The following is a 27,000-nucleotide window of genomic DNA, read 5'->3' as shown; positions in this document are numbered from 1 at the left end:
ACAGAAACAGGCACTGAAGTACTCCTGCGATTGTGAGATAGGTAAGGTTGCAGCTAAACTTCAAGTCACAAAAACAGTAGTTAAATTAATTCATGAATGCAGTTAGTGCTCTACAGCTTTCGCACAAGGGCCTACAGAAAAAGTTGAAAAGTCCCCAGAAAAACAAAACAAAATGAACCCATAAACAAAAGAGAAGATAAAAACAAAACCAAAACAATGAAGAGGAATTGAGATCTCAATTATTTTCATCCCATGCAGTTTTAATTAAATTCTTGATTGAAAATCTATTCCATTCTTCCAGCCTTGACTGAGGCTGGCCTCCTGCAGTCAAGAGAATGGAAGATCTACTTGACCACAGAAAGAGGAGAGAGTGAGAATACATTAAAAAAAAAAAAAAAAGCCAGTGCTAATGTCACCAAAGCTATTTAAACAGAGAGGAATGAAAGGATTTCTGGTTCTGCAGCTGCTTATGTATTCTCCATTTATGAGTAATTTGGTAACAGGTACAATGTTAGGTTCCTAAGCAGCTTCAGCAGAATCGAGGAATGCATTTTCCACTGCATCTCCCTCCATACTGTCTGTGCAGCAGCACTTACTGGGGCTCATGCCATTTTTCATCTGTTTATCTACTATCTTCTTTGTTTCATAATAACGAGAATTCTGCTTCCAGAAATAGTAAAAGAGCAAGATTCTAATAGAGAGCATAGTGGGCTGTGCAGAAAGAGTTGAAAGATGGTGCAGCTCGCACCTGCGTCACGTTCACATGTGCTGAAACTAAAACACAGCTGGTTGGTTTAATTTTAGGCCTACTAGCCTTGGCAACATCCCTTTTATCTCCAATGCCTAATTATAAAAGCCCTAAGTGCCAGTACTGTTAACTGCTTCAGCACTGAGTGCTGTTGTTTCACTGCACCCACGAAATGCATCCAGTAGCTTGGCCTTGCTTGGCACAATATCCTAGTTCTCTGCTCTTCCAGTACATAGTACTTATATATCTATTTACTCCTTACTACATTAAGAATCTAAACCCTAATAAGCATTTTGAGTTCAATGCTACTCAGATCTGATGAAGACACAGAAAATTATGTGACCTATACAAAAAATATAGAAGGAAAACCTGAACTGTCATTTCTATTAATTCAAACTATAATTAACAGGATGTTTAAAAAAATAGGTCTTCTATAGCTCACTCAGCCTTTTTCCTGCTGCTCATTAAAGTGATCTTTTAATTTATTTTCCTTCTACCAGATAATGTGCCAAATCCTCAAAAAAGGTGACAGACTTTGCAAACACACACACACAAAAAAACTTTTGCGGAAACTTCTATTGCTCTTTTCTCAGGATAGTGCGAAAGGATGTAAAATAAAGATCGCAAGAAGGCTAGGATCACTTCTAAAACCTCACGAGCAAAAGGTCTTGCTTCTTTAAACCTACAATCTGTAAAAAGTAGTTGTCTAAATACTCTTTAAAAGAGGGAGAACAATTTCTATCCACAATTCTTAAATTCTGGGAGGGCATTTATTCTCAGGTGGCTACCAGCCCTACTGGCTCTAGTATCAGCTCATGGGATTTAGTGTTTCTACCTCCATTAACTGCTTCCAAACACAAATTTCATCTCCTTCAAGGAGTTTCTTATAAATAACCTCAAAGCCAACTGATTTTCTTTGTAAACATTTCTTCCAGCTCTGTTATTCCTCTGCATAACAGGCCCACCAGTAATACCAGTCACATAATTTCCTTGCCCACCTCTGCCAGCCTGGTCATATGGATCCTTTAGCCTTGGTTTTATATTTTGAAAGCTAATGTTTTATGGCAGGGACAAATACTATGCTATGTTAATACTATAAACTGTAAAGTGACACAGAACAGCGCAAGTGAGACCCAAAATAACTTAATGACAATACTTGGTGATAACACCTTAGTCTATCCTTGCAACAAGGTGAAAGAACAAATCAATCCTTCTTTGTCTGCATAAAGCACAACATTAGCAATAAACTTAAACAATTTGGCCAGTAATTGTCTGACATCATTAATTTAATTTCTATTTCCTATATGTCTACATGAAAGAGCCATGTAAGCTGCTCTAGAGAACCATCTGAAGACAGCAGCCTTAACAGGAATGTATTTGAAAGCCATGAAATCTTTCTCAGTAATTGCCTTTTCTTAGCATGGAATTCATTATGCACTGAAGTCAAACTCAATTATAGTACATTCAGGATTCCAAAAATTCTAGTGCTTCACTGATTTTTCAGCTACAATAGGATAAATACCCACAGTTTAGTGAAGACTGTAGTCAGCTGTCTTTTAGAGGAGGGTAGGTCAACTGCATCATCAGTAGTGCTAGTACTGAATTCTGATTTTTTCAACTTCAGCTCATACTTTGATGGATAAGGATTCAGTGAACATTTTGCTGATGAAAAAGAATATATGTAAGTTCCCCAAAAGAATATATGTGAGTTCTGAAGGAGCTCCTCAGGTTGTCTTAGGAGTCAGAATGGCATCTTTGTAACTATTTTTCATTCTTGCACATCACTTCTGATTATAGGCAGAGAGCAAAAATAAACAGCTGCTCATTACAAGACAGTTTCATCACACTAATAAGAGCTGAAACTACTAAGCAGTCATTTTTATACTTCAAGGCACACGTTTGAAAAAGACTGCATGGCAAAGCAAAAAAATTGATTGAAATTAATAGATTTCTTTTTCTGTGTGTGTGTGTGGTAAAGACTGAGGGCAGCTACTGATCCATCAATGTGAGAAACCTATGAGAGGAAGTGTGATGCTTTTTACTCACAGAGCAAAAAAATGTTCATCAGTGGGGTTAGAGACTGCAAGGTTTTTACAATAAGGATAAAATGGAACAAAAAAGAAGCAGTAAAATTAAAATTAGTTTAGTTGGTGATGGGATTTTATGATGCATCTTAAATCAGTACCTGAAGGATGATTGATTTGGATGTCTAAGAAAGTGGGAGCTCTGACTGACTGTTTTCCTGCCACTGAAGAAGTCCCAGGATGACATTAACCCTCTTTTCCTCTACATGGTAATGTGTTCATGCTGCAGCTCTGTGAGGACTTAAAGGTTGAAGTATGAGTCTGACTCAAATTAGAATCTTCCTTCTTCTGACAGGGGAAGCCCTGTGTCCCCCACACATCTCTTCCTTCCCACTTTTCAATGCACATTACTGTCAGTTACCTGGGACAGAGGTAACTCGGAGACCTGAATCACAGAAGAGGCAAGCTAATTAAAACTATAGAAAGTATAGTTCTATATTTTTAATATTATTTTTCATAATTTTATATATATCATAAATATATATTTGGTTTGTGAACTGAATCAAGTCACTTTGAAATCTCATGTAAATGGGGAATATGTAAGGGAACTGTGTAGGTGGAAGTAGAGGAGGAGGAAGGGGGAAAGTGAGGGAAAAGGCAAAAGAAAATAGGAAGAAGGGAGAGAGGGAGACCTCAATCTGTTAACTGGTTCAGGTCTAACATGAATCTGCTCCTTACAGGAATACCTCTCCTAGAACCTGCAAAATTTTCATTATACTTATAGGATCTTTGTATCTTCAGACCATCATCTTACTAGAAAACTTTATGGAACCTGGTCAATTCTTTGATGTGGTTTGGAAGTAATTCAGAAAAGAAATGGCACAGTATGGCTACATGACCGCGTTTTCTCTAAGAAATGTTCTTAGAAAATACAGTTATGAGGGAGCCTGTCATGTGTAGAACCACCACTGAACTGATTAAAATGGCTTATTTAATGGTGGGAATAATAAATACAAATGAAGATGCAGCACTGATACCTTCAGGGACCTCCTCTGTCAAATGCACTTAATGGAAGGCTAAGCTGAAAACACAGGGAACAAATTCCATAGAATTCTATAGAAATTACATTTAACACCGAATTATGTTGTAGTTCATGTTTCATCACTTTACAGCTATCTTCTAGAGTAGAAGATTGAAGTAAGCAATGAACTTCCATCAACCTTACACCATGAACGTACGATGGGGAATGAGAACAAATGCATGTACAGAAAACTTATTCTTTCTCCTACAATAACAAGAAATACTGCCTGGTTTATATTTTTTTTCATTTAAGGAAAATGAAGAAGTATAATGAAATGGTTTGAAAAATTGCCAACATCTTTCAGTCATTTAGTTGCTACAAATCAAGCATTTCAATTGTAGGTTATCATTACAATTTAATGGAACTGCTACTGAAATATTACAATATGTTATGGTGTAATGAAGAATGTTAAAAGACTAAGTATAAGTGACACACCACGGTAATGTCAGTGGCCTGCAAAAAAGAAAGGGTTTACTCTGAAATTCAGATATTGGACAACTTATTTTTCTTCAACTAGTCTTTTTAAATCAAAAGGCTGCTCCTTTGTGTAATGAAACATTTAAAGATTAGAAATCACAATATACAATAATATTTCTCTATTGTATTTAACAAATGTGTAATTGAATATGCCTTACCTTGAAGTAGAGCTGCAATTTGGAGAGACTGCTGAGATGGATGCTCTTTAAGTATATCCAAAACCGTTCTACCCAAACTGTCCTTTATGTTGGTATCAATTCCTGAAAAAGAAATGGATCTGTGGTGGAATATTTAACCCTAAATGCTTCGGATTATAAATGCGTTATATCAGACTGAGTTACCTGACAAATTGCAAGCAAATGGTTTTACAACAGCATTACAGCTGAGTAGATACAGATGATACATTTCTGTTTAAAGCTCAAGCAGCCTAAAATTCACCTGCTGACATAGATGGTTTTCATGTTTCTGTATATCATGGGGATATAAAGTAACCAAATTTGGGATTATTTTAACAGATTGCTCCTAAAGAAAAACCATGCTGAAAAGGTATTTTGTAAAATCAATAAATTCTCTGATTGTTTTTCCTACATTTCTCTCCAAACTACTTTAATTCATTGGGAACTTTCTGGTCCAGAGTACCAGTATGTGTTTTGGGAGCAAGACTGAAAAATTTTTTAATCTATATGTTAAAGTTGTACTTCACGGCAGCATTTTCAAAACTCATGCCATGAATAGAAATATCCATGAAATACCCATGTGTAGAATACAGGCACTATGAACAGCCACAGGATTTCCTCAGGTTGGGCTTCAACTGTGAATTAAGTTTGAGGCCTGCCTTGGATCAGGACCTGTTGTACAGGGTACAGCATGACTCTACCTTTGCCTTGTAGGAGCTTCCTTGGAAATTTTACCTTATAGTAGGAATGCTTAAGTTGTTTTTCAGTTTAGATGTGGTTTACATAAAAAGTGAAGATATTAAATGTCCTAGCAAAAAAGTGAAATTCTTCTCAGGACACCAGAGAAAAACAGAGGAAGCAGGATTTAAAAGGACATTCTGAAAGCATCCAGAAAAGGCTGCAGTTTCCTAACCCAAGACATTTTCCTAATTTGTTTTGTGAGAAACACAAAATTTTTTCACTGAAAACAAAACCAAAATATTACTGGGCTATTTAGCAGTGGCAGTTGACTTTCAGAGGCCAGATGTACCAACTCACATCTTTCCTTTGTAGGAGCTACTTATAACATCTTCTGACTCTTTTTTAAGCAGAACTAGAAAAGAAAGGGTTGTTAGGTACAAAAGGCAGAAGTGCAGAGCATTTGGGTTTGAAGGTTCACTGTGAAGATTCTACTCCACTGTCTTGACAACTTTATGCTGGTAGAGGCTGCAACATGTATTAATCTGAAAAAGATAGGCTTTTTCTATGGTCTAAAGGGCTTCCTATGCTTGTGTGATGTTCTCCAGTCCTTCCTTTTTTAGGAAATAAAAAGGCCTTTTCAAGGGCAGGTAAAGATCCCTTTCAGCCGCCTTCTTTTTCATCCAAACAGAGAAGTAACTCAGAAGGACCATTTTTTTTCTGAAAACAGGTTTGAGGTCAAGGGATACACTCGTTGAGATTCAGATGAAGAGCTGCAAGTAGGATACACTTTCTTTTGCAATACATATGTAACACCACAAGAACTGATAATAAAGACCAATGAGATCCCTCAGTGTAATGGAAGTTCATGGATCTGTAAGAAATTATTTCTAAGAATTTTCATTCTCATTGGTCTTACCATTTACCTGAGAAGACAGTTGTCTAGAAAAGTAATTTACCTACAACAATTCTGAAACTTATTATGTAGTATTATGTTTGGACTTTATATCCCTGTTCTTCTTTCAGGACAAATGCAATTCTCAGAGATACAGTGTCTTCCCCTTTCTTTGCAGGCACTCAGTTTATCCAGGAAATGAAGAAGCAAGCAGAATGGTGCATATGCTAGGAATAGCTAACTGAAGGAAATAAATGTGAACATGAATCTTCTGGTCTCTACATCAAAGAATATTCTTGGCTGCCTTTCAGACTGAATAAAATTTTATGTAGCCATTTTGTTCTCATAATACATTTATTCTCAGAATACAGTGACATACACTGAGTCATATATGGAATTTCTGAGTCTGAACATCACCTTTGTTCTCTGTGTATAGCAATTTCTTATTCTAAAAGAACACTGTTTTAAGGAGAAGTACATGTGATTAGATTTGCAAAGGCTGATAGAGATAACAGTAATTTTTATAACCAAAACTTAAGGACATACCAAATTAGGAAAATTAAGGGCATTTGTTCAGTGTTTCCTGTAAATCAGATTTACCTGTTTCAAGCAAAATGCGTACTACCTCCACCTTTCCAAATAGGGCTGCTTCATGTAGGGCACTCCCTTTTTCTGTCTAGAAAAGAAATATTATGACATTTAAATACCAATTAATTTTTCTGTAAATTATAAATAAAATATTTTTGCCCTTCTATTTTACTTACACATAAAAAACCAGGGAATAGGGAAGAATAAATACTAGAATACAAGATTTTCTTATTATTGTTCAAGACAAAACCAAAAGTGCTGTCAGTTCTACTGTAAAATTAATAACAAGATAAGAAAATATAGTAGGAATGGAATATAGCTCCCTATTAACAAGCCTGAGTTTGTGAAAAATTTCTAAACTCCCATTACAGGCAGTGAAATTCTAGTCAGCACCATCAGTAGAACACAGCTCTTCAGCAGTCAGACAGTTTACATGTGGACATCTACAATTAGATTTTTTTGTGTGAAACTGGATCACACCCCAGAAGGTCAATTCAGTTATATGTGAGAGATGCCCTAGGACATCCTGGGGTCCAGCAGCTGGTCCAGTTCATGTTCACATTTGATCTGCCTCACATCTGCCTCATACAGATGCCTTGGATACCCTAAGGCACCCCCAACAGCTTTAGATGCCTATGCTCATGTCATTTGAATTCTAACTTAGCTGTCTGTGAACTTGATTTTGCAGATTTTTTTGACACAAAATTCTTTGTGAGCAGACTTTTGCTCAAATAAAATTTATAGTACTGAAAAACATACTCTTTTAACAAGCCGTTTTTCTTAGTATTTTATACTGCTGTTACTGAAAAATAGGAACAGAATCACCTTCCATCCAATAGCATTAACTAGAGCACTACTAGATCTCACTGAGTATCTGACTTACCTCTTTTTTTAATGGAAAATTAGATTTTGAAATTTATCTTAGACAAACATTAAAGATTTTGCTGCTTAAATTTGTTTTTTCCTGTACTTTATCCAGTCATACTTACTATGGTAGAAAGACCTTAAAGATACATACATACAAAACCCAATTCTGAAATAAAATAGAAATTCATTATTAATTAGTTGTGTCAGAAGGCATCAGAGTTACAGCAATGCAATGACAGCATATTTAGAAGTAATCAGAGATCCTGAGATAGGATGCGAGTACACTGTAAGTGTACATATGTCCTACTACTGCTTGGTACATGGAGGTAAAAGTAGAGCATGCCCAATGACATCCACATCCTGCACACCATTTACACTAGCAGTATAAAAGAGAGGAGAAGGAAGTCAGTAAGAGAGTATACATATGAAACACATATCTCAAAACAACTTCTAATATTTCCATTTTCAGAAGCAATCCAGTTGGACATTCCCAGGTTTATTTGGAACAAGAAGACTAAATATGGAGATTTACTTAGAGATGGTTTCAGAATCCTTTACTCAAACAATATCTTCAGGATAGTTCCAGATAGTGCAATTGACTTCAAAATGGGTAACTCTGCAATGACAGTGCAACCACAGAGGTACACAGAGAGATTAATGTGCAGCTCAGACATTTCTGGGAATGAGAAAAGTTCTCAGAAAAGTCACTGATAGTTCAAGTTCTGATTACTGAAAAGGTTTGACATCAGCAATTCTGAAAAAAGCCTATTATCCTCTTGGTGTCATATTGCATTTCCTTTGGATTGGTCACTTACTGGCATGACTATTAGGTGGATCTGGTACTATCAAAAGAGTTCTCTGTCATCAAGGAGGAGCGTTAACAGCAGGTCAAAGGAGGTGGCTCCCCTTCTGCTCACTACTGGGGATCCACACCAGTTCAGTTCTGGGCTCCCCAGCACAAGATGGAGATGAAGCTACTAGAGAGAGACACAAATTGTTAAGAAACTGGAGCATCTCTTCTATGAAAAAAGGCAGAGAGAACTGGGACAGTTGAACCTAGACAAATGAAGGCTTATAGTGGATCTCATCAATGTGTACAAATATCTGAAGGGAGGGTATAAAGAGGAAAGAAGTCTAAGCAAGTCTTGGTCATGTCCAGTGTCAGAAGAAATAATGGGAGAAAACTGAAATACAGTAGGTTCTCTTTGAACATATGAATTTATTTTTTTTTCCTTTGCAGGGAACTGAACTCTGGTACAGGTTGTCAAGCAAAGTTGTAGGGTCTCAGTTCTTGAAGATAATTCAGTTCAAAGCTTGTCTGGACATGATCCTGGGCCACCTATTCTATGGGATTCTGCTTCAAAGGGGGAGTTGGACCTGATGACTTCCATAGTTCCCTTCCAACCTCAAACAAGCTCTGATTCTGTCAAGGAGAAGAATTAGTGACGTACACATAAACAATAAAATCCACAGAGGTTCAATTGTTAGAGGAAGCCAGGGCACTAAATTTTATTTCTAAAAGATTGAAACACAGAGATGAAAACCAGTTGCACCTTGACTAAAATCAAAGATATCATTCTGTACTAATAAGGATCCTTGTTTAATGGAAAAAATGGACTACATTAGTGACAACTGTACCATGATCTAAGACTGAGAAAGGTCAATGTTCTGGCATACTAAATCAACAGCTTTGAGGACGAGGAAGAGGATTTATCCTCTGATTACCCAGTTAAAGGGTGAAAAGGATCCTGATATGATAATTGGCATGGGAAGCAGTCTTTCTGTTCATCAGAATTCCCCACTGGAGGAAAGGTAAGCAATATTTTCCTTGATGAAAGCATCTTGTAAGAAATTGAATTAAAACTAACAGGAAAAGAGGAACTTCCTGTAGATGTGTAAGGCAAACAAATTATCTGGGGGCAACCTAAGAACCTATAGTTCTGCTAAGCATAAAGGGAGTACAGGAACTTAACCCACCTTTACACATGTAATTCATAGAGTTGGAAGAGGAATCCAAACTTAAGGTCCATTTTTTTCCATATATACTTTCTTGCTTCTTAGTCTATTCTACCTATAATATTTCCTGTCATATCAGAACATGATCCTAAAATGCTTTATCCACATTCCACACTGCCCTGAATTCTAGGGCAATCTGTGCTTTATAACTCTGAGCTATCAGACAATAGTAATGAATGTCATATCCCGGAAATGAGATATATATTACGAACAATTTCTTCAAAAGAGAAATTTAAAACGCACACCACATAAACAGTGCAAAGATCTGTACACTACAAAGGTGATATCTAAACAAGGGGATAAATACTACCATGAAACTGAACTAAAACCAATCTGAGAATATGGAGATTGAAAGCACACTTTTAAGATGAAGGAGTGTAATCCTGCATAAGATGTCATGGAGATGAATTCTGACACAAATCTTAAAAGCCCTAGGCAGGATTTCATGGTAATGGTGAATAACTAACAAGTGAATCAGATCCCTCAACCCAAAAACTATCCAGAAGGCAGAAATGCCCTTGTTACCAGACAGTTACAAAACTCTGCTTTAACTTAGAGGAAATGCTGAACCTCAGGATAAACAGGGCCAAGAGAAATTCAGACTGGCTAAGTAGATGCATCTCTCTTTTTAGATGTACATGTGGCTTACTACTTGAAGGTAGAAGTAAATTCAGAATGTTTTATTCTTGTGCATTAGAGCATTTACATAAATCACAAGGATTAAAAAATATAGTTGCAAGTAATTTCTATATATTATTTAAGATGTCCTAGAACTTTTATGAAGCTCTTTTTCACTTATAACAGTGTGCTTGTGCACCAATATATTCTTTGTCTATACTACAGCAAGTGAGCTTAAGATTTATAGACAATTTTCACTGTTTTACTTCCTGAATCTTTCATTGCCTTGGATCACATTTTCCTGGCAAAGTAAACACTACCATTATATTTGGAAAGTCTTTCCCAGTGATACTTAATACAGAAACTGCTGGCAATTTTTCATGAACAAAGTGAGCTAAAGTCTACTTGAGTTTGCTCCAATGGATAATATATTGACACTGACATAATTTTCTGTATATGGAATACAGAGAACTAGAGCACAAATTGTGCTAAACATAATAAAACAGTCCCTGTCCCTGCTTACTACTAAATACAGGTCAGCTGGACACATAGATCAAGCTAGGACCGGAGGACATTGTCAATGGGCACACCAGAATACCTAGGTCACCTCGGTGTACAACCTGTAGGCTCACAGAGAACCATCAAGGGTTTTAATAATTACATATTTTCTTTTAATCATGTAAATATGCAAGAGCTTGTAATTAGGTCACTTGTCTAGTCCTTATTCATAGGCAGTTTGCCTGACATGGATTTCAGACAATCTGAAGGACAGAAGGTAGCTTTGCAAATTGATTCACAGAATATCCTTCATAGACAGTGAGAGCAAAAAGGAGGGGGCACAGCTTTTGGCAGAAGTACCAGTGATAAGCAGTGGAAATTTTCATCATTATTGGAACAGACAGGGAAGGCAAATAGGGATAGATGAAAGTTGGATAAACAGAAGAGGCCAATATTTTAGGGTATTTATAATTATTAAACTACTGTTTACATGAAACATACTGAACTGTGCAGTGTATTAATTTACTGAAGGCCCAAAGTCTCTCACTTAACCAAAACATGTATATTTTTTATATGTTTCAATTTAAATGAAAACTCCAAAGCATAAAGAGATGAAGCAGATTTGTATTGCCCACTCCTAAATAATTCCAGATTGAAGGATAGTGGATAGACATGGGAAATTAATAAAATATGTGATTAATTAAATAAAAAAGTAAATGCTCTCTTTCATTAGTCCAAATTTTTGCTGTGATTAATAGTGCTCAAGGAGTAAAAAAGAGAAAGATAAGATGGCTAAAGTAAACCTCCCATTTAAATAAATACATCTTTACAACTACAGTGATACAAGACAGGCTACTCCTATTATCATCTCTAAATATTCTGAGAGGTCTTTATGGTGATAAACTGAATTTATTTAACATGTTTAAATGAGTGCAAAGTTGTTGTTTACCACGTAAGGTTTTACTTGGTAAATTGTTCTTTCCCAAACAGTGATGCAGATCAATTTAATTAATAACAAAATAGTTTTAAGTGACAAGCTGATATTTTGTGCTCTCCTCACCTTAATAAGCTGCCAGTAATCATCAACAGAATTTTTCAGAGGCTACAGAAGTAATAAGTTAATAAGCCAAATTACCAATATGTTAAGTTGCTGAATGAAAAGGAACATATTGATAGAGAATCTGTACACCAGCAAGAAAATAAATAAATGGTATTTCCTTATGGCAACTGGGACAAAACCTCTAAGAAACAAGATAACCTAGTGAAAAAAAAATCTCTGCCTCTGAATAACTACAGAAAAAAAACTAAGAATATAAATCACTTAAAAGCAATTAGAATTGCAAAAAAAAAAAAAAAAGAAAAAAACAAGTAAGCCCTATAATTTTAGTGGAGATGTCAGAGAGATCACCATTACTAAAAGAATCTTTCATTTCTTAAAAGATCCCAGGCACTGTATTTTTTAAAGTCTAGTGAAAAATTTTTAGTATAACTATAGATAAAAATGGCTTAGGAGAATTCACAGTAGTGCTAAAATTATCTAGATTACATAAGAGGAAGAACACATTTCATAGAAGCATTGTGTAATATTTTGCCCTCATGTAACCATCAGTTTGTAAGTTGCCATGACAGAGACTATTTTCCTTCAATTATTCTATTTCTTAAAAATCAATTCAGGCACCAGTTTCTTTCTAAATTTTTCCTCATTCTTTTGCTAGAGATAAAAGAAAAATTATACATTCAGACATACGCATTTGAAAGTTCTATGTTGCTGTTAAACTTTTCTAAATTACTGAAACTGTAGTAATAGAAAGAAAAAATGAGCTGCTTATATTAACCTTTGCAAAAGTCTCTTTTTCTAGTAAAGAAAATCAAAATCAAATTAAATTGAAAGCTTGACAGGTGCCAAATTCACAAATCACACAAAAGTGTTTCACTTTAAAATAGCTTGAAACAAGTATCAACACTAACTCAAAATATGAGACAAGTAATAAAAGTAGTAAAACAATTTTACCACATTTTGCTATGGAAGGCACTTGAGAATATCCACTTTTAATCTTAAAATACACTAATATTTTCTGATTTGCTTTTTTTTGTTGTTTTGAGTTTTTTTTAAATCTATCTTTTCTTCCCCACTTCTTTTTCTCAAAAGTTGAAAAACAGGACCTTGATGGAAGAATCCAGAAATAAAAGTGTATGGAATCCAGGTCCAATCTTTCCATATAAAAGGGAATTTTGTGTATAAAGGAGTTTAATTAAAGGCACCTTAATTAAAGCTTAAAATGGATATTCATTTTAATCAAAGTTTAGACAAAGTTTGCAAGATTTGTTCACAGATTCACAGAATCTTCTAATTTGGAAGTGACCCAGAAGGATCATCAAGTCCAACTCAAGTGAATGGCCCATACAGAGACTGAACCCACAACTTTGGTGGTTTCATCAACAGGCTCTAAGCAACTGCTAAGTGGTAGAGAATGTCTGAATGTGACTCTGAAGTAAATGTAATTAATTTTGGTTGCTTGCTTACTTTATCTGAAAATAGGTATAAACCTGAAACAACCTTACATCAAAACATATTTTATACAGTGAGAGAGAGACAGCAAGGAAGTTACTCCATTTATGAAGATTAAATCCACTCTACAACAAACTCAGTGCCATCAATCAAATCAAGAGAAATTATAAGATTGAGGCAACATTTCAGAACACATAACAGAATCCAGTCCTCCTTAGTTAAAAGGCCTGGACACCTTCCAGTACAAAGAATTGAACAGAAAATTCACTGCTGCTGTACCTTGTGTCTCTTCCCATCTATGTCTATTTTATTTAAAGTTACCCCTTTAACATCCTTATAACTTACTGTGCATAAAACTTGATGCACTGAAGGGCTGACAGGTTGGAGTCAGTAGCTGGGAGAGAGTATTGCTATAGAATTTTCTCATAGATTTATACAAGAACCGTTTAGAAATGCAAAAATCAAAAATTGTTATTACTCTGTAACTTGAGTTTAGGATGGAATAATTACAGGAAAATGAGCTCTCAATGAAACACTGTTTTAGATTGCTGTGACCAAGGGCCATAGCTCTAGAAAACCAGCTTACAGCCTTTTGCAGTCACTCTTGTACAAAATATATTTATACACACCTACATGAATAGTTGATATGATTTGTGTATCTACATGTTTCAAGACAGCATTAAAATACGCACTCAGCTTTGAAGATATGTATCTTTCTTGAGTTATCCTTTTTAACACATTGAGTTGTAATAAATAAAGTTGTATTATATATCACCATTGCAGCATAAAGTAAATGCAAGTGTATCTTAAAGAAAAAAAACGTAATAAGTAATTTCATTTAAATCATAATCTAATGCAGGGGGAAGGGAAGGGAAGGGAAGGGAAGGGAAGGGAAGGGAAGGGAAGGGAAGGGAAGGGAAGGGAAGGGAAGGGAAGGGAAGGGAAGGGAAGGGAAGGGAAGGGAAGGGAAGGGAAGGGAAGGGAAGGGAAGGGAAGGGAAGGGAAGGGAAGGGAAGGGAAGGGAAGGGAAGGGAAGGGAAGGGAAGGGAAGGGAAGGGAAGGGAAGGGAAGGGAAGGGAAGGGAAGGGAAGGGAAGGGAAGGGAAGGGAAGGGAAGGGAAGGGAAGGGAAGGGAAGGGAAGGGAAGGGAAGGGAAGGGAAGGGAAGGGAAGGGAAGGGAAGGGAAGGGAAGGGAAGGGAAGGGAAGGGAAGGGAAGGGAAGGGAAGGGAAGGGAAGGGAAGGGATTCCACACTAACTTGGCAGCTGACATCCATTCCAGCCTCCAGAAGCACCTGCACGACAGCTTTGTGGCCATTACGAGCAGCAAGATGCAAAGGAGTGTGTTTTCTTGTATTACAGTTCATCAGGTTTGGATAGGCTTTGATGATCATTTTCACAACGCGCAGACGTCCATAAAGTGCTGCCAGATCCAGAGGTGTTTCCAGTTTGTTGTTTCTTATTGTGGGGTCTGTCAGCTCTTCTAGCAGAACAGCAACAACTTCTGAATGACCATACTGAGCTGCACAATGCAGTGCTGTTTCATTTTCATTGTTCTGTTAAAAAAACCCAAAAGCTTCAGATATTCATGTTTAATCCACAACAGAAATGCTCAGCTTCTATAAATTGCTTCCGTGAGCTCACTACAGAGGCAGAGTTTGTAATATAATGTATGGTAATATATGTTAAATGCTTCAAAATTACTCCACTGAAATTTTAATAATAACACATTAATACTTCAGCTTGCTGCTCTCAAGCAGATGAGCTTCTTATGTGTCTACACTGCTCCCAATCCATTTTAACAACATGCCCCACAAAACCTTGTAGCTCATGATATGCCAAAATCTGTAAACTTCTTTGATTCAACTGTTCCTGAAATTATGATTGAGTCCTTTTCTTAAAAATACTCTGACAGAGAACAATCTCTTCTTGATTTTGCTCATTTTATACCATAGCGGTTTATTACTAGAGAAATGGAACTATGGATAAAACTGCAGTGCAAATACATCAGGCATTAGTTTCATGTATCACTATAAAAAGTTACTATCCAGACAACAATTAAAACTCTGAAGAAGACAAAACAGCACCTATACAAATATTTACAAATCCCTTAAGCACTTGGTCTTCTCAGGACTCCAAAGAGAGCTCTCTATGTGTTTTATGGCATTTGAGTACACATATGCTCACAAATATGCATGTGAACAGGTTTTTGCTTTATAAGGCAATGCCTCCAAGTGTTTCCCAAAATATTACTCAATAAAGTTAATAATAAATATTGAGAATAAGCATTATATTTTTTAATTGTTTCCTTCCAATTCTGTCTGTATACTTATAACACCAAAAAGACAACTTCAGGAAAAGACAAAGGAAATAGTTTATCGAGCTCTCTGAATTCTATACGTCATCCATATTATTAATACATCATATGCAGAATTTACAAAGCTTTAAAATACACTAGATGCAATAAATTTTATAAGTATATACATTGACTGCCTCTTCTGATAAATTATTTATAAAATGTTGTGACAGTTTAGGAATATTGTAAAAGAACAAAATCAATAAGCTATATAAAAAAATTAAGATTCATGTAAATTCAGAAAAGATGCAAAAGAAAGATAGAGATATCACTCTAAAGGAAGAAAAAGTGGCAAATCTGAATCCATAGTTCTATTTTTCAGGGAGACAGCTGAAGAAAGTTCAGGGGACAGAGAACTGAAAATAGAAAAAAACAATTGCCTTTGAAAAGACAGATAGAGTCAGAGATGCAGAGAAATGAGGCTTTGGACTCTTACTCAAAAGCTAGCTAGGATAAGAATATTCATGTTGCACAGTAAAACCTAGAAAGGAGTTTTTTTGGCAATGATGTTTCTAATTCTGTAACCAAAAAACTCAACTCTTGGGTTTGTGGTTTTAACAACATGACTGTCATTTTCATCTCTGGCAATCTAAGATGACTCAGATGAACTTGGGAACAGAAGAGACAGATCAATACATTCAGATAAATCAATGTTGCAGTCAAACTCATGGGTGTCTGCAACACTACACAAGATCTGAGACTAGAGTATGTTTCCTGCTGAACTGTAACACAGAGGCTAGAGAAGATCCAGGTGGAGAAGTTTCCACTGGCAGACATGGCTTGATGTCTAGTAAGTATTTAAATCATTGTGCATCCTTCAGACCACCATGTGGGCTTTCTTTATTGCACAGACCAGAAATTCTTATTAAAATATATACTGTCACAATACTACACTGCTGCAATGTTCTACCAACTACCTGAAACAAGCTTTTTCAGCTCTAGTGACCTTAATATATCTTCAAATAGGACCCAGCAAAGTAATTTTTTTATGTACAATTGTATGCCCACAAATTACAAGCACACTTAATGAAAATTAATTTTAAAATTTTTCAATATTTCATAGACAGCTAGATGAACAGGCAACTGCAGCCTGATTTTGTACAATTAAGTTTGAACATCAGATAGTTGCACACAAAATGGACAATCATGGCAATTTTTGCCTACAGTTACTGTATTTATATGTCCAATGGACATAGCTACACAAAGAAGTTGTGTAATAACTATGCAACTAACTATATTGGCATTCTAGGAGGTAAATAACAAAATACAGGCTTACAATTAAATATCTGTCCAAAATCATCTTTCATCTGAGGGTTTTTTGAAGAACTTATGGAAGTACTTATTAAACTATTTCAAATCTTGTGCCAACTCTGCTAATATTGTAGCTTAAGAGTATTCTGATTAAATTTCCAAAGAAAGAAAAATTAAATTTGCTATGGCCCTTTTCTCAAAATGTGATAGACAAATACAGACGCATAGATATCAAACAGTACAAGTTGCTGCTGCTGCTGAGCGGCAAACTGGAATTTGCTCCCTCTGGATAAAGAATATCCAGATGAATTTTCACACAAAGGCATATTGAAAAGAAAAGGTACATTTTAAACCATCCTGATGCAGAAAAGCAAAGTAACAAAATGTTATTATTTTCAGATATATATTGTTGAACACTTTAATATGGTTTGTATTTGCCAAATAAATGCTACATTTCAGTTCACGACAAATTGAACTGATACAAAATTAGAAAGAGCTACATATCACTGAAATAACGCAAAAGAATGCAGCCTGGGCAAACACGATAATTAAATTACCTTCATATATGCCCTCAGAACAAGCATTGTACGTATTGTGTTATCAGAGCTGAGAGGTACTACCTAATTAAAGCTTGATAGTAAAACAGTCCTTCTCCAAAATTTAAATTAATAGCTTCAATTCAGGTAGAGAAGACAAAATTATTTTTAACCTTCAAAGAGTAAATTAATACTTGCTTAACTGCCCCCTAAATTTATCTACTTTGACAGTTTAGTACTACTGATATAAATCAGCTTAGAATGGAGAGGAAAGGAGAGGAGACTATTGATTTTAAGGTAGTTTGCCTTCATATCCCTAAAGTCACATACTATTTTGAAGCAATATTTTCAGTTCCAAGCATAAACAATTGTTTCTGGAGCACAGAAAGTTTGTGTTAACAGTCATTGCCATGAGCAGGTGATCTGCTAAAAAATACCTGCAAGCAAATTACCATTCTGTAATTAGAGCCTGAAATTTGATATCCAAGGGCTAAATAATACATCTAGTGCTGAAGAAAAATACTAGAATCCTTGCAGCAATTCTGGATACTTCGTGATATGTTAGCAACTACAAGATAGATTCTACACCTTAATGGTTCTAGAAAAAGAAAGATGGAGAAATAAGAACCAAGTAAAGACATACAAAATGTAAGGTAAATAGAGTAGACCAATATTATGCAAACACAGAATTTTAAAAACAGTCTCCAACATTCACAAATAATAATATTTTTGTCAAGTAGTTACTCTTATGGTGCAAAGGACCTTGTTCAGAAATAAGCAAAGCATTTCATGAGTCAGCTTTTAACCTCTTTTAAATTTTCTTCATTATTTGTTACAAGTATTATTTCATGGGCAAGATCCTGACCTTTTGTAGCCTTTCTCTGAATCTCTTCTCTTCCACATACAGCCAGAACTCAGGCTGGTGTGGTTGCAAACTCAACTCTGCCTTCAGAGCCCTGCACCTCATCAGAATCTGCAGGCTGTGCTACATCATTCAGCTGCTAAGGAGGTGTGCCACTGCAAAATGTACAATATATCTTGAGGTCTATTCATTAGAGAGCAGATTAGCAAATACATTACAGAGACAGTTATTGTAGCTTGGCAGTCTGATAGTGAAGAAGTACAGGAAGTATCAAGAGAATGAATGGCTAGCATGAATATTATAGCGGCTCTTGTGAAGCACTATTAAACTGTGGGTAAAATCAGGACATTTATTGTATAGTTGTGAAGTCCTTTTTTTCTTTGCCAAGCAAGTTTTAAATCTCCTGAAGTCCATGCAAGTACTGTACCAGCAATAATAACTCAAGTACTGATTTAACAGACCTTTCCAAAGGATGCTCAACTCCTCTTTTTATCAAAAAGGAGTTGAAAAAGGAGACTTCCTAAATCACTGAGCCATTTTTGTCACATAATCCCAAAGTAAACTAAATGAACAAAACATTTGTTATTGAAAGCTTTTTGCTTTTTTCTCAGTTGAGAATGAAATGAGAATTTAAGTTGAAATTAAAGAAGTTGAGGGAACAATGGGAGATTCTGGTGGGACATTCTGGAAACACCTATCTATATGCTGAATATACTCAAAAGTAGCCAACTAGAAGAAAAAAACAACACAAAAATAAGGCTTTCATAACTAAATAAATAGAGAAAAAAAGGAGTGAAAGAATATATGCAAGACAAAGAACAGAATGACCTCAGGATGGTCTTAGTTTCCTGAGAAGTTCCACCAAGAAGTTATCAATTCTGAAAAAATAAAGGAAGTTTGTCTCCAAGTTACTCAGTGTGAATTTAAATCAAAGCTACTGACTTCCCATTGAAATTCACTTTTACTTATGCAAAAAAGTAACATAATATGGGTGACTACTTTAAAAAACCTTTTTTCCCAATTTATTGTTGCAATTGGCTTAAATCAAAGATTGTGTGTGCACTTTTTTTCCTTCTAAAAAACTGTAGTAAGAGCTGGAAAGGAAACACTGAAATTCATACCCTAGTACCAAATTAATTGAGGGGTAAAATCAAATGCAGAATTTGAAAAGTATTGGGTTTGCAGGCTATTTTGGAACGGAATTGAACTTCTGGAAATCCATGAGGTATCACTGAGAGAAGTCCGTGTTTCATTTGGATGATTTGGAGAACTTCGCAAATATGTTAAAATTTAGGTGTTTACATCATATGAATGCATCCTGGACTGTCTTCATATTCCAGAACAATTGTTTAGTAGTTTTAAAGAAATGTGGGTGGGTTTTGTAGCAATTACAATTTGATGCAGAAGCCAATTCTACAGCACACTGAATCCATAAAAATTTCACAAGTGTTCACATTTTTTCCCGTAAATTTTTCACAACTCATACTCTGTATGTATATAATTGGAATATATTTTATTCATATTTAATAATACATTTATATATTTAATAGGATATATTTATATTTATCCCTGACATTATTCACATTTTTTCCTGAAAAAACCCAACACTGCATATTGACCTGTATGTGACTGTTATTAAACATTTTTTCTTAAATTAGGATTTGTCATCAATTATGCAATTTTATGATGAAAGTTGCCACAATAAATGTTTTAGCTATCCAGATCCGTTTTGCAGAAATAAATTATAAATAGTTTGACTGTTAACAGCACACATTTTTGTTTTATTATCAATTAGCAAATCTTAATCTCATACTATTTTAATTCAATTTATAATTTATGTAATTTTAAATCCTCAATGAAGTTAAACCCTACATTTTTGCAATGTCACCATATTTTGTGATTTAAAACATACACCATGCCTGTCAACCAAGACTCCTGCATGAAACATTGATAGAATTCCTCATACATAATTGTTATGCTCTAACCATTCTCTGTGTGTAGAGCTGCCAGGCTACATTCCTCTACCCCCATAATATAATTGTCATTTAGCTGTTTGTCTCTTTACTGTTTGTTCCAATTTTATGTAATAGGAACAGCAGGGGGCATTCAGAGCTTTAGATGCTGGATATGGTTGCATATGATGCTACTGAACTGCATTTTCAAAGTGTAGAACGCAGTTTCATCAATTTACAATATACCAAATAAAATTCATTATTTCATCTAATATAAAGTTATGCATCATGAGCTTGTAATTTATTTCTTTGTTCAGTCATCCAACTGCTTTCCCATAAGTTTTTAGAAGCATTTCTTTCACATAGAATTTTAATCAGATAGATGAAAACAAAAACATGTTACAAATTAGTCGCAATATTTTTTTAAATCATGAACAAAATTTTCTTAAAATGCAAACAATTACATCTTAATGTGATTCTTGGGGGAAAAAATCCACCACTACCAACAATAACAGAGGAAAAAATGGTCTGACTTGAGTGCACTATTTGCTGAGGTCAAAAATTGCTATGAAATATGGCTGTCCTTATCTCCAGCTCTCAGAAGAAAAAAGAAAAGTAGTCCAGCTTAGAAGCCACAGCTCCAGAGAGAGAAGTTAACAGAGCATTGAGGAGACATCTGCCTCACAGAGCTTATCTGCAAATAAGCAAAGGCCTCAGAATCCTACAGGCTCATGGGAGAGCACAACAGGTGTTAGGGTGAGGATGCCTCAGGTGTTATTTGAGGATATGTGGGTGGAGGTGGCTCAGTAACAACACGACATTCCCTCTTTCTGGGATACAGAGGATATTCTCCTGAACAGAGTGCTAATTAACAGAGGGAAGTAGGTGCCAGCAAAGTAGTCCACACACTAAACTTGGCCATTGCCTAGAGTGGAACATTAAGGCATTTACAAGGTCAGAAAAACTCTGTATATGTGAGTTTAACTTCAAAGTTTGATATGATCAAGATGCCCTTAAAAGACTTAAGATGCAACATTTCTTGTGAGGATTGCTCACACATTTTCTATTGTAAGGTTTTTGGGTTAAATACATAAACAGAAGGACCTTTTTTCAGTCAGTGGGGTTTAGAAGTATCAGCTGCATCCCTGCTTATTTGCTCCAGTGATCAAAGCAGATACAGCACACCTAATCAAGTCTGACAATATTCTTAAAGTCTGAGGGTATATGTGGGACTGGGGAGAAGTAGGTTTGAATTTACATTTCTCTTTCTGATCTTACTGAAATATCTTTTTGGCTCTCAGCCTCTTGGAAGCTCCTACACAGTTTCCAGTATTCTGTCAGTAGAACATACGTAATGTCTTCAAGCAAATGCGTGACACATGATTCAATAGTTGCTTTTTGTTTTATTGCATAAATAAAACTGAAAATACCTCTCCTTGACAAAAGCTAATCCTACAGTTCAACTGGTTTCACCCTACATAAAACTGATGAGAATGAGCAAGTTGGAGAATTATGTTAATCTTAAACTGAAATCACAAAATGACAAATTTTGAGTGTTGTTTTTTTCTTGAATGTGCCAGAGTATTACAGGATATCCCAGAAGACTGCCACATGGACATATTTTATTACTTTACTTTCCTATATTTCCTGCACTAATACTTGATATTCATATCTTAGTTATTCTATGGATTCCAATGGCTAGGTGTATAACCTCAGATATCAAATAGATTACTCAAAGCATGGTGCTTGGAGTGTTTGTAATCTAGGTCTCCCATTTCTTATCTTCTCACTGTTTGCCTTCTGGCCACACTACTGTAGGTACTGAACGAACAATTAATATGTAAGATTGCACTTCACCATTTGAGGTGTTGTGGGGGGCCAGGGGGGACCATAGCTGGACTTCACCACTCTCTCCACAAGGACCTGGAAATTCTGAGCACCCTCTGTCACACTCTCAGGCCCATGCAGATGTCTCAGTTACTGTAGGGTCTCAGAAGATCCCGCATTTCCGTGTTGGGACACTTGAATCCCTCTTTTAGTCATCTGAATAGCCCTGTTGGCTCCTGTGATTACACAGCCCAGACCTCTGTGGAACAAAAAGGTGACCATGCAGGCAATGCAGACAATTATAGCTTAGATCCGAATTAGGAGCTGACTCCCACCTTCACATTCCAAGTCTCTGAACACCTGTTGAAGATTGCAATACACGTTGTTTTCCATTACCATCTGTATGGCAGATTACCTTTGTCAAGTGGGCAGTTTGCCTTATCTCTCTCTCTGAGTGACCACATTCACACCTCACTCGGGAGGGGACATTGCTGATAACAGACTATTGAATGTCACTGCATGACTGATGAGAACTATAACATCCCATTGTGAGATGCTCCACCCAGAGTGGGGAGCCAAGCATTGCTACTCAGATATCATCCAGAAGATTTTGGGACACTGGCTTTCTCCATGGCATTCCCCAGAGAAACAGCAGCTGTGTTCTTCCACTGGATCTTCAGAGGAAGAATACATCCTTCTCTACAGGACCCCCTGCTCCAACAGGACCACACCTGACACTCCAGGAGGACTGCAGCCACATTCCCAACTGGACTGCTACCAACACCCCACAGGGTGTCAGGTTGAGTTCTGACCCTGTCAGTGCTGTTTTAGTGTACTGCATTGTCTCCTTTATCCTTCTATTTTTTTCCTTTCCCTATTAAAGAACTGTTATTTCCTGCTCCCATATTTTTTGCCTGAGAGCCCCTTAATTTAAAATTTATAGTAATTCAGAGGGGTGGGGAGGGTTTACATTCTCCATTTCAGGGGAGGCTCCTGCCTTCCTTAGCAGACTCCTGTCTTTCCAAACCAAGACACTACCCTGGCAAATGCAATTGTTTAATGGTTACTGTCTGCATTTCACAGCCTACTTCCAGCTCTTAAGCAGCTCAGCCTAGATGGTGTCAAATTTTAATCAGCTTCTTTCTATTTCTAAGTACTAATCCTATGAATGGACCATGGAAGAATACACAGAATAAAAACAGAAGGTGTACCATATGTTTGACAGCAGAATGCAACATGCTTATACTGCCCTTACACACTGTAATACTCTCAATAATTTTCTCTTGGTCTTTCTTTTTATCTATCCTTTCTGCTGCATGTGCATCCATGCAGCCCATCTGGTTTCATATTTACCTCTGCATATCTGATTATTTACAGTACTCTTAAAATATACCAAGGATATTAATTTTATCTCAAAGATTTTCAGGAACTTAGTATGTCAGAGTAGAAAACTGCAAATTTACAACCATACAAAAAAGATGCCAAGGTAGAGTATGTCTTCATGTGATTTTTCCAAAGCAAACAGAAGGTTTTTGCATACTTTTAAAATTAATATTCTTTAAGTCAGTGCCTATTCAGAAGAAATGTATCTGGTATGCTTATAATGGAAGATTTTATCAATCTTGGAGAAGAAATTACTGAAACAATGGAAAACAGACTTTTTTAAACTTGTCTATAAATTGGTCAAACCCATAGAATATGTGCTGGATTTTTTTTCTGATGATACACAAATATTTTTTATCACTTCACCTGTTCATTCACTCTGGAGTGTGATGGTCCATGATGGATGAGAATCTTCACAATATCTACATCTCCTCTCCAAGCAGCCAAGTGAATGGGAAAGTAACCTTTATTATCTGCTACATTAGTTGATGCTTCATACTGAAGTAATTTGAGAACTATATCCCTAGAAAACAGAAAGTAAATCTCAAAATCAACAGAAAACTAATTTTATTAAGTTTTTACATGAACATGCATTTGACCAACATCTTTATCCTGGAAAATAGAAAAAAAACAAACCTGTATTTCAAGCAAAACCGCTACAAAAAGTGAAGACAAATAATTTCTGAACATTAAATAGATAGTGAAGCATAGACAAAAAGCTATTAATTGATATTAATGATTCTTACTTAAGAATACCATCAACAATATTATCATCAGTTCTCTGAATCTGTTTCTTTCAATAGGATCACCTGGCCCTAGAATTATTTTTAGAATTTTCCTGTACAGAACATGTGCATGTCCTCAAGGCACTAAAGGCAGAGAAGTACTCTTGTCTCCATCACAGCTGAACTCTGGAGGCAGGATGACAAGAGGATAGTTTGATGGTCACATTTCTTACTGTAAGGCTAAGTAATAGTCTTTCCTCTTCTTTAAGGCATTATCTCAAAGATATTTAGGAAACAATTTAATGATGATCTAGCTAGATTTACAAGATAACTTCTATGTATAACTTCTATGAAATAACTGCTATTTTCATTTTCCACACTCAGCTGCCTTGTAGCAGTGAGGGGAAAAGTGACTTATTACCATTTTAATTCTCTTTATATTCCTTTTGGCGTGGCTTATCATACATTAAGTGAAAGATTAGCATAAATTAGTATATTGCATCCCTGATTTTTAAGCAGTTTCCTGTACTTCAAAAGCTAAACTAAAAATCAGCTGTGTGGTACGATAACATTACCAAGTATGTCAGAAAGTAAATAAATTCTGTCTTGCTGCTGCATTTGTAGTCTCATAGTTTGACACAGTCTGGCCTCCTTAGTTATTAAGCTAAGAGAATCTATGATCCAGTGTGGGCAGCTCTATGCACACTTTTTACAAATATGGAAACACTTACTGATTTGGCTCAAAAAATCAGTGAAGAGAGGGAACTCGATGTAGCCTATGTTATGACCAAAAAAAATTACTACAAACTGACTACAAATTAAGACAGAAAATAAATCTAATGCCATTATTCTTCCAACCTTGATAGAACCTTATTTGATTGCATATTGAAAGACAAATGTGATGAGTTATGAGGGAATATATCCAGCACAAAAGAAACTGCCAGTTGACTTCAAAAGATACTGGAGTCATCACATCTAAGCTTTGAGGAAAATTTAAGCTGGATTTTGGTTACTCCTGACAAGGTCAAATTCCATGAGAACAGCCAAAAAAAAAAAAAAGCAGGTCCACTACAGAAAGATTTCTGTTGCACAAAAAGTTCCAAAAAAATGACTCCTGAGGGAAACTTTTTAGTACACATAAGGTTTGAGAGACTTCCCATTAAATAATAGTTTGCAGTAAATCATCCAATGAGAGCTAGACATACACAGCATTTCCTTTGAAAGGAACACCAAACAAAGGAAGCCTAAACTGAGCTGAGTAGAAGAAAATCAGAAGAAAAACTCTGCACAGATTAAATCTATAGATTAAAACATACAGGAATTTTTGGGAAGAGTCTATTATGAGATTTGAGTTACAAAATAGAACATGCATCTCCTTCATCCTTCAAGAATGCCCTGACCCATCACACTTATCTTGGGTGAGCCTTTTTTAGTCCTTTGGCAGAACTTTTTCATTTTGTACAAATACATTTGAGAGAGGAGGAGACAAAGTCCTTAGCCCAGTAACTTTACTGGGCTAAGTGAAATTACTTAGGGAGACTGAGATTCCAGTGCCTGCCCCAGATATAATTTAATTACTTATATAAAGCAGAATAGTTTCACAAAGAAAGAAAATGATCCCACAATGACCAAGAAAGAGGGCATTCATCACATTCAGTGATCAAGCAAGGATTTGAACAATGGTGTCCAAGTATCCCAGCCACAAATCATAGAATTATTGGTTTTCTTGAAAAACTCTGAAATCTCTCACATTCAACCTAGTGTAAAGTGGGAAAAATTTAAGTCCCAGAAGTTTTTAAAAGACAGAAACTTCTCCTAAGTGGCCAGCTTCTTGTGTCAAATGATTGTATGCCATTTTTATTTTGAATATCAAGTCTGAAAAGTCAAATAGAGAGTAATGTATTGGTTATTTGTAATGACTAAAACAACAAAACTAGGACCACCAGGTATCTGTCCAGTTCTCTTGCTGCCCATGCTACCATTGCAGCAGGATCAGTATAATGGCTTGGGTAACAACAGGTCCTGGAACCCTCATGATTTATCACAAAATACCTCAAGATATATTCCAGTTTAATATAACAAGGTATAATTGTGATTTCAATTAATGCTACTTATCCTGCTGCGAGTGTAAGGGGTCATGGCAGCCAACACAGAACTTTTCAAAGGCTGTAGTTATATCTGCTGCTGTACATAAGTCCACATTTTTAAGTCCTCCCTGACCTTGGAATAAGTTTGGTCAATACTTGGTCTAAAATCATGATTTGGCTTTTGTGTGTTTTTGGACTTTATATTGCTAGGATTCACTTGAACCTCTGATGGTTTCATTATTTATATAGCAATATTTTTAACTTTCTGTGTAACTATTGCTGTATTGCTAGTATTAAATATACCAATCCCATCTTTTCATCTATTTAAAATCAGCAATCTTTGCAAGTCAATGCTTGGGGTTTGGTTGGTCAAAAATTAGCAATAACAAAAGAATCCATAAATAATGAACAAAAATGCTGAGATTAACAGACCATTTTAAGAACTTAGGCCTAATTATATGGAAGTAAAAATATATTAATGGATGATTCTGAACCTTCCAACACAGCTAAACTTTGAAAAATGCACAATATCTAGTTCAAGAGTTTATTTTATATCTTTATTTAGAAATACATCCCATATTCATCAAACAATTGATCCATCCTAAAGGAAACAGGTACCTTTCTAGAATACAATTGAAGACATCCTAAAGTTTAAATTTTTCATTCAAATGATGCAAAAATTCTGCAATAAGTAAGATAAATAAACAACAGTTATGTATCATGTGTTATTTTATGGACAGTCCAAAATCACATTAAAATGCATGCTGACCAGTCTTAATTTCCACTGGGTTTGGATCAATTACTCATCTCCCACAGAGAAATTTAACCAAAGCTTTATGTCAAAACTTC

The 27,000-nt window shown here is 35.7% G+C and overlaps 1 protein-coding gene across 9 annotated transcripts in view; it reads right to left on the bottom strand.

Moving 5' to 3' along the window:
• Window positions 1-27,000, bottom strand: part of ANKS1B (ankyrin repeat and sterile alpha motif domain containing 1B) — a 406,891-nt gene that overhangs the window by 334,997 nt on the left and 44,894 nt on the right. For 8 of the 9 annotated variants that reach the window (XM_026798001.2, XM_026797993.2, XM_026798014.2 and 5 more), the window contains exons 3-6: window positions 23,706-23,862; window positions 14,432-14,728; window positions 6,680-6,755; window positions 4,489-4,590 (exon numbers count right to left, since the gene is read on the bottom strand). In XM_026798001.2, the coding sequence (XP_026653802.2) occupies window positions 4,489-4,590; window positions 6,680-6,755; window positions 14,432-14,728; window positions 23,706-23,862 (632 nt within the window). The remainder of the gene's footprint in view (window positions 1-4,488; window positions 4,591-6,679; window positions 6,756-14,431; window positions 14,729-23,705; window positions 23,863-27,000) is intronic. The other variant, XM_026797998.2, reaches the window with a different exon arrangement.

Source organism: Zonotrichia albicollis, chromosome 4, assembly GCF_047830755.1.
Source record: "Zonotrichia albicollis isolate bZonAlb1 chromosome 4, bZonAlb1.hap1, whole genome shotgun sequence".
NCBI classification, from domain to species: Eukaryota; Metazoa; Chordata; class Aves; order Passeriformes; family Passerellidae; genus Zonotrichia; species Zonotrichia albicollis.
This window is presented reverse-complemented; position numbering and strand designations above follow the sequence as displayed.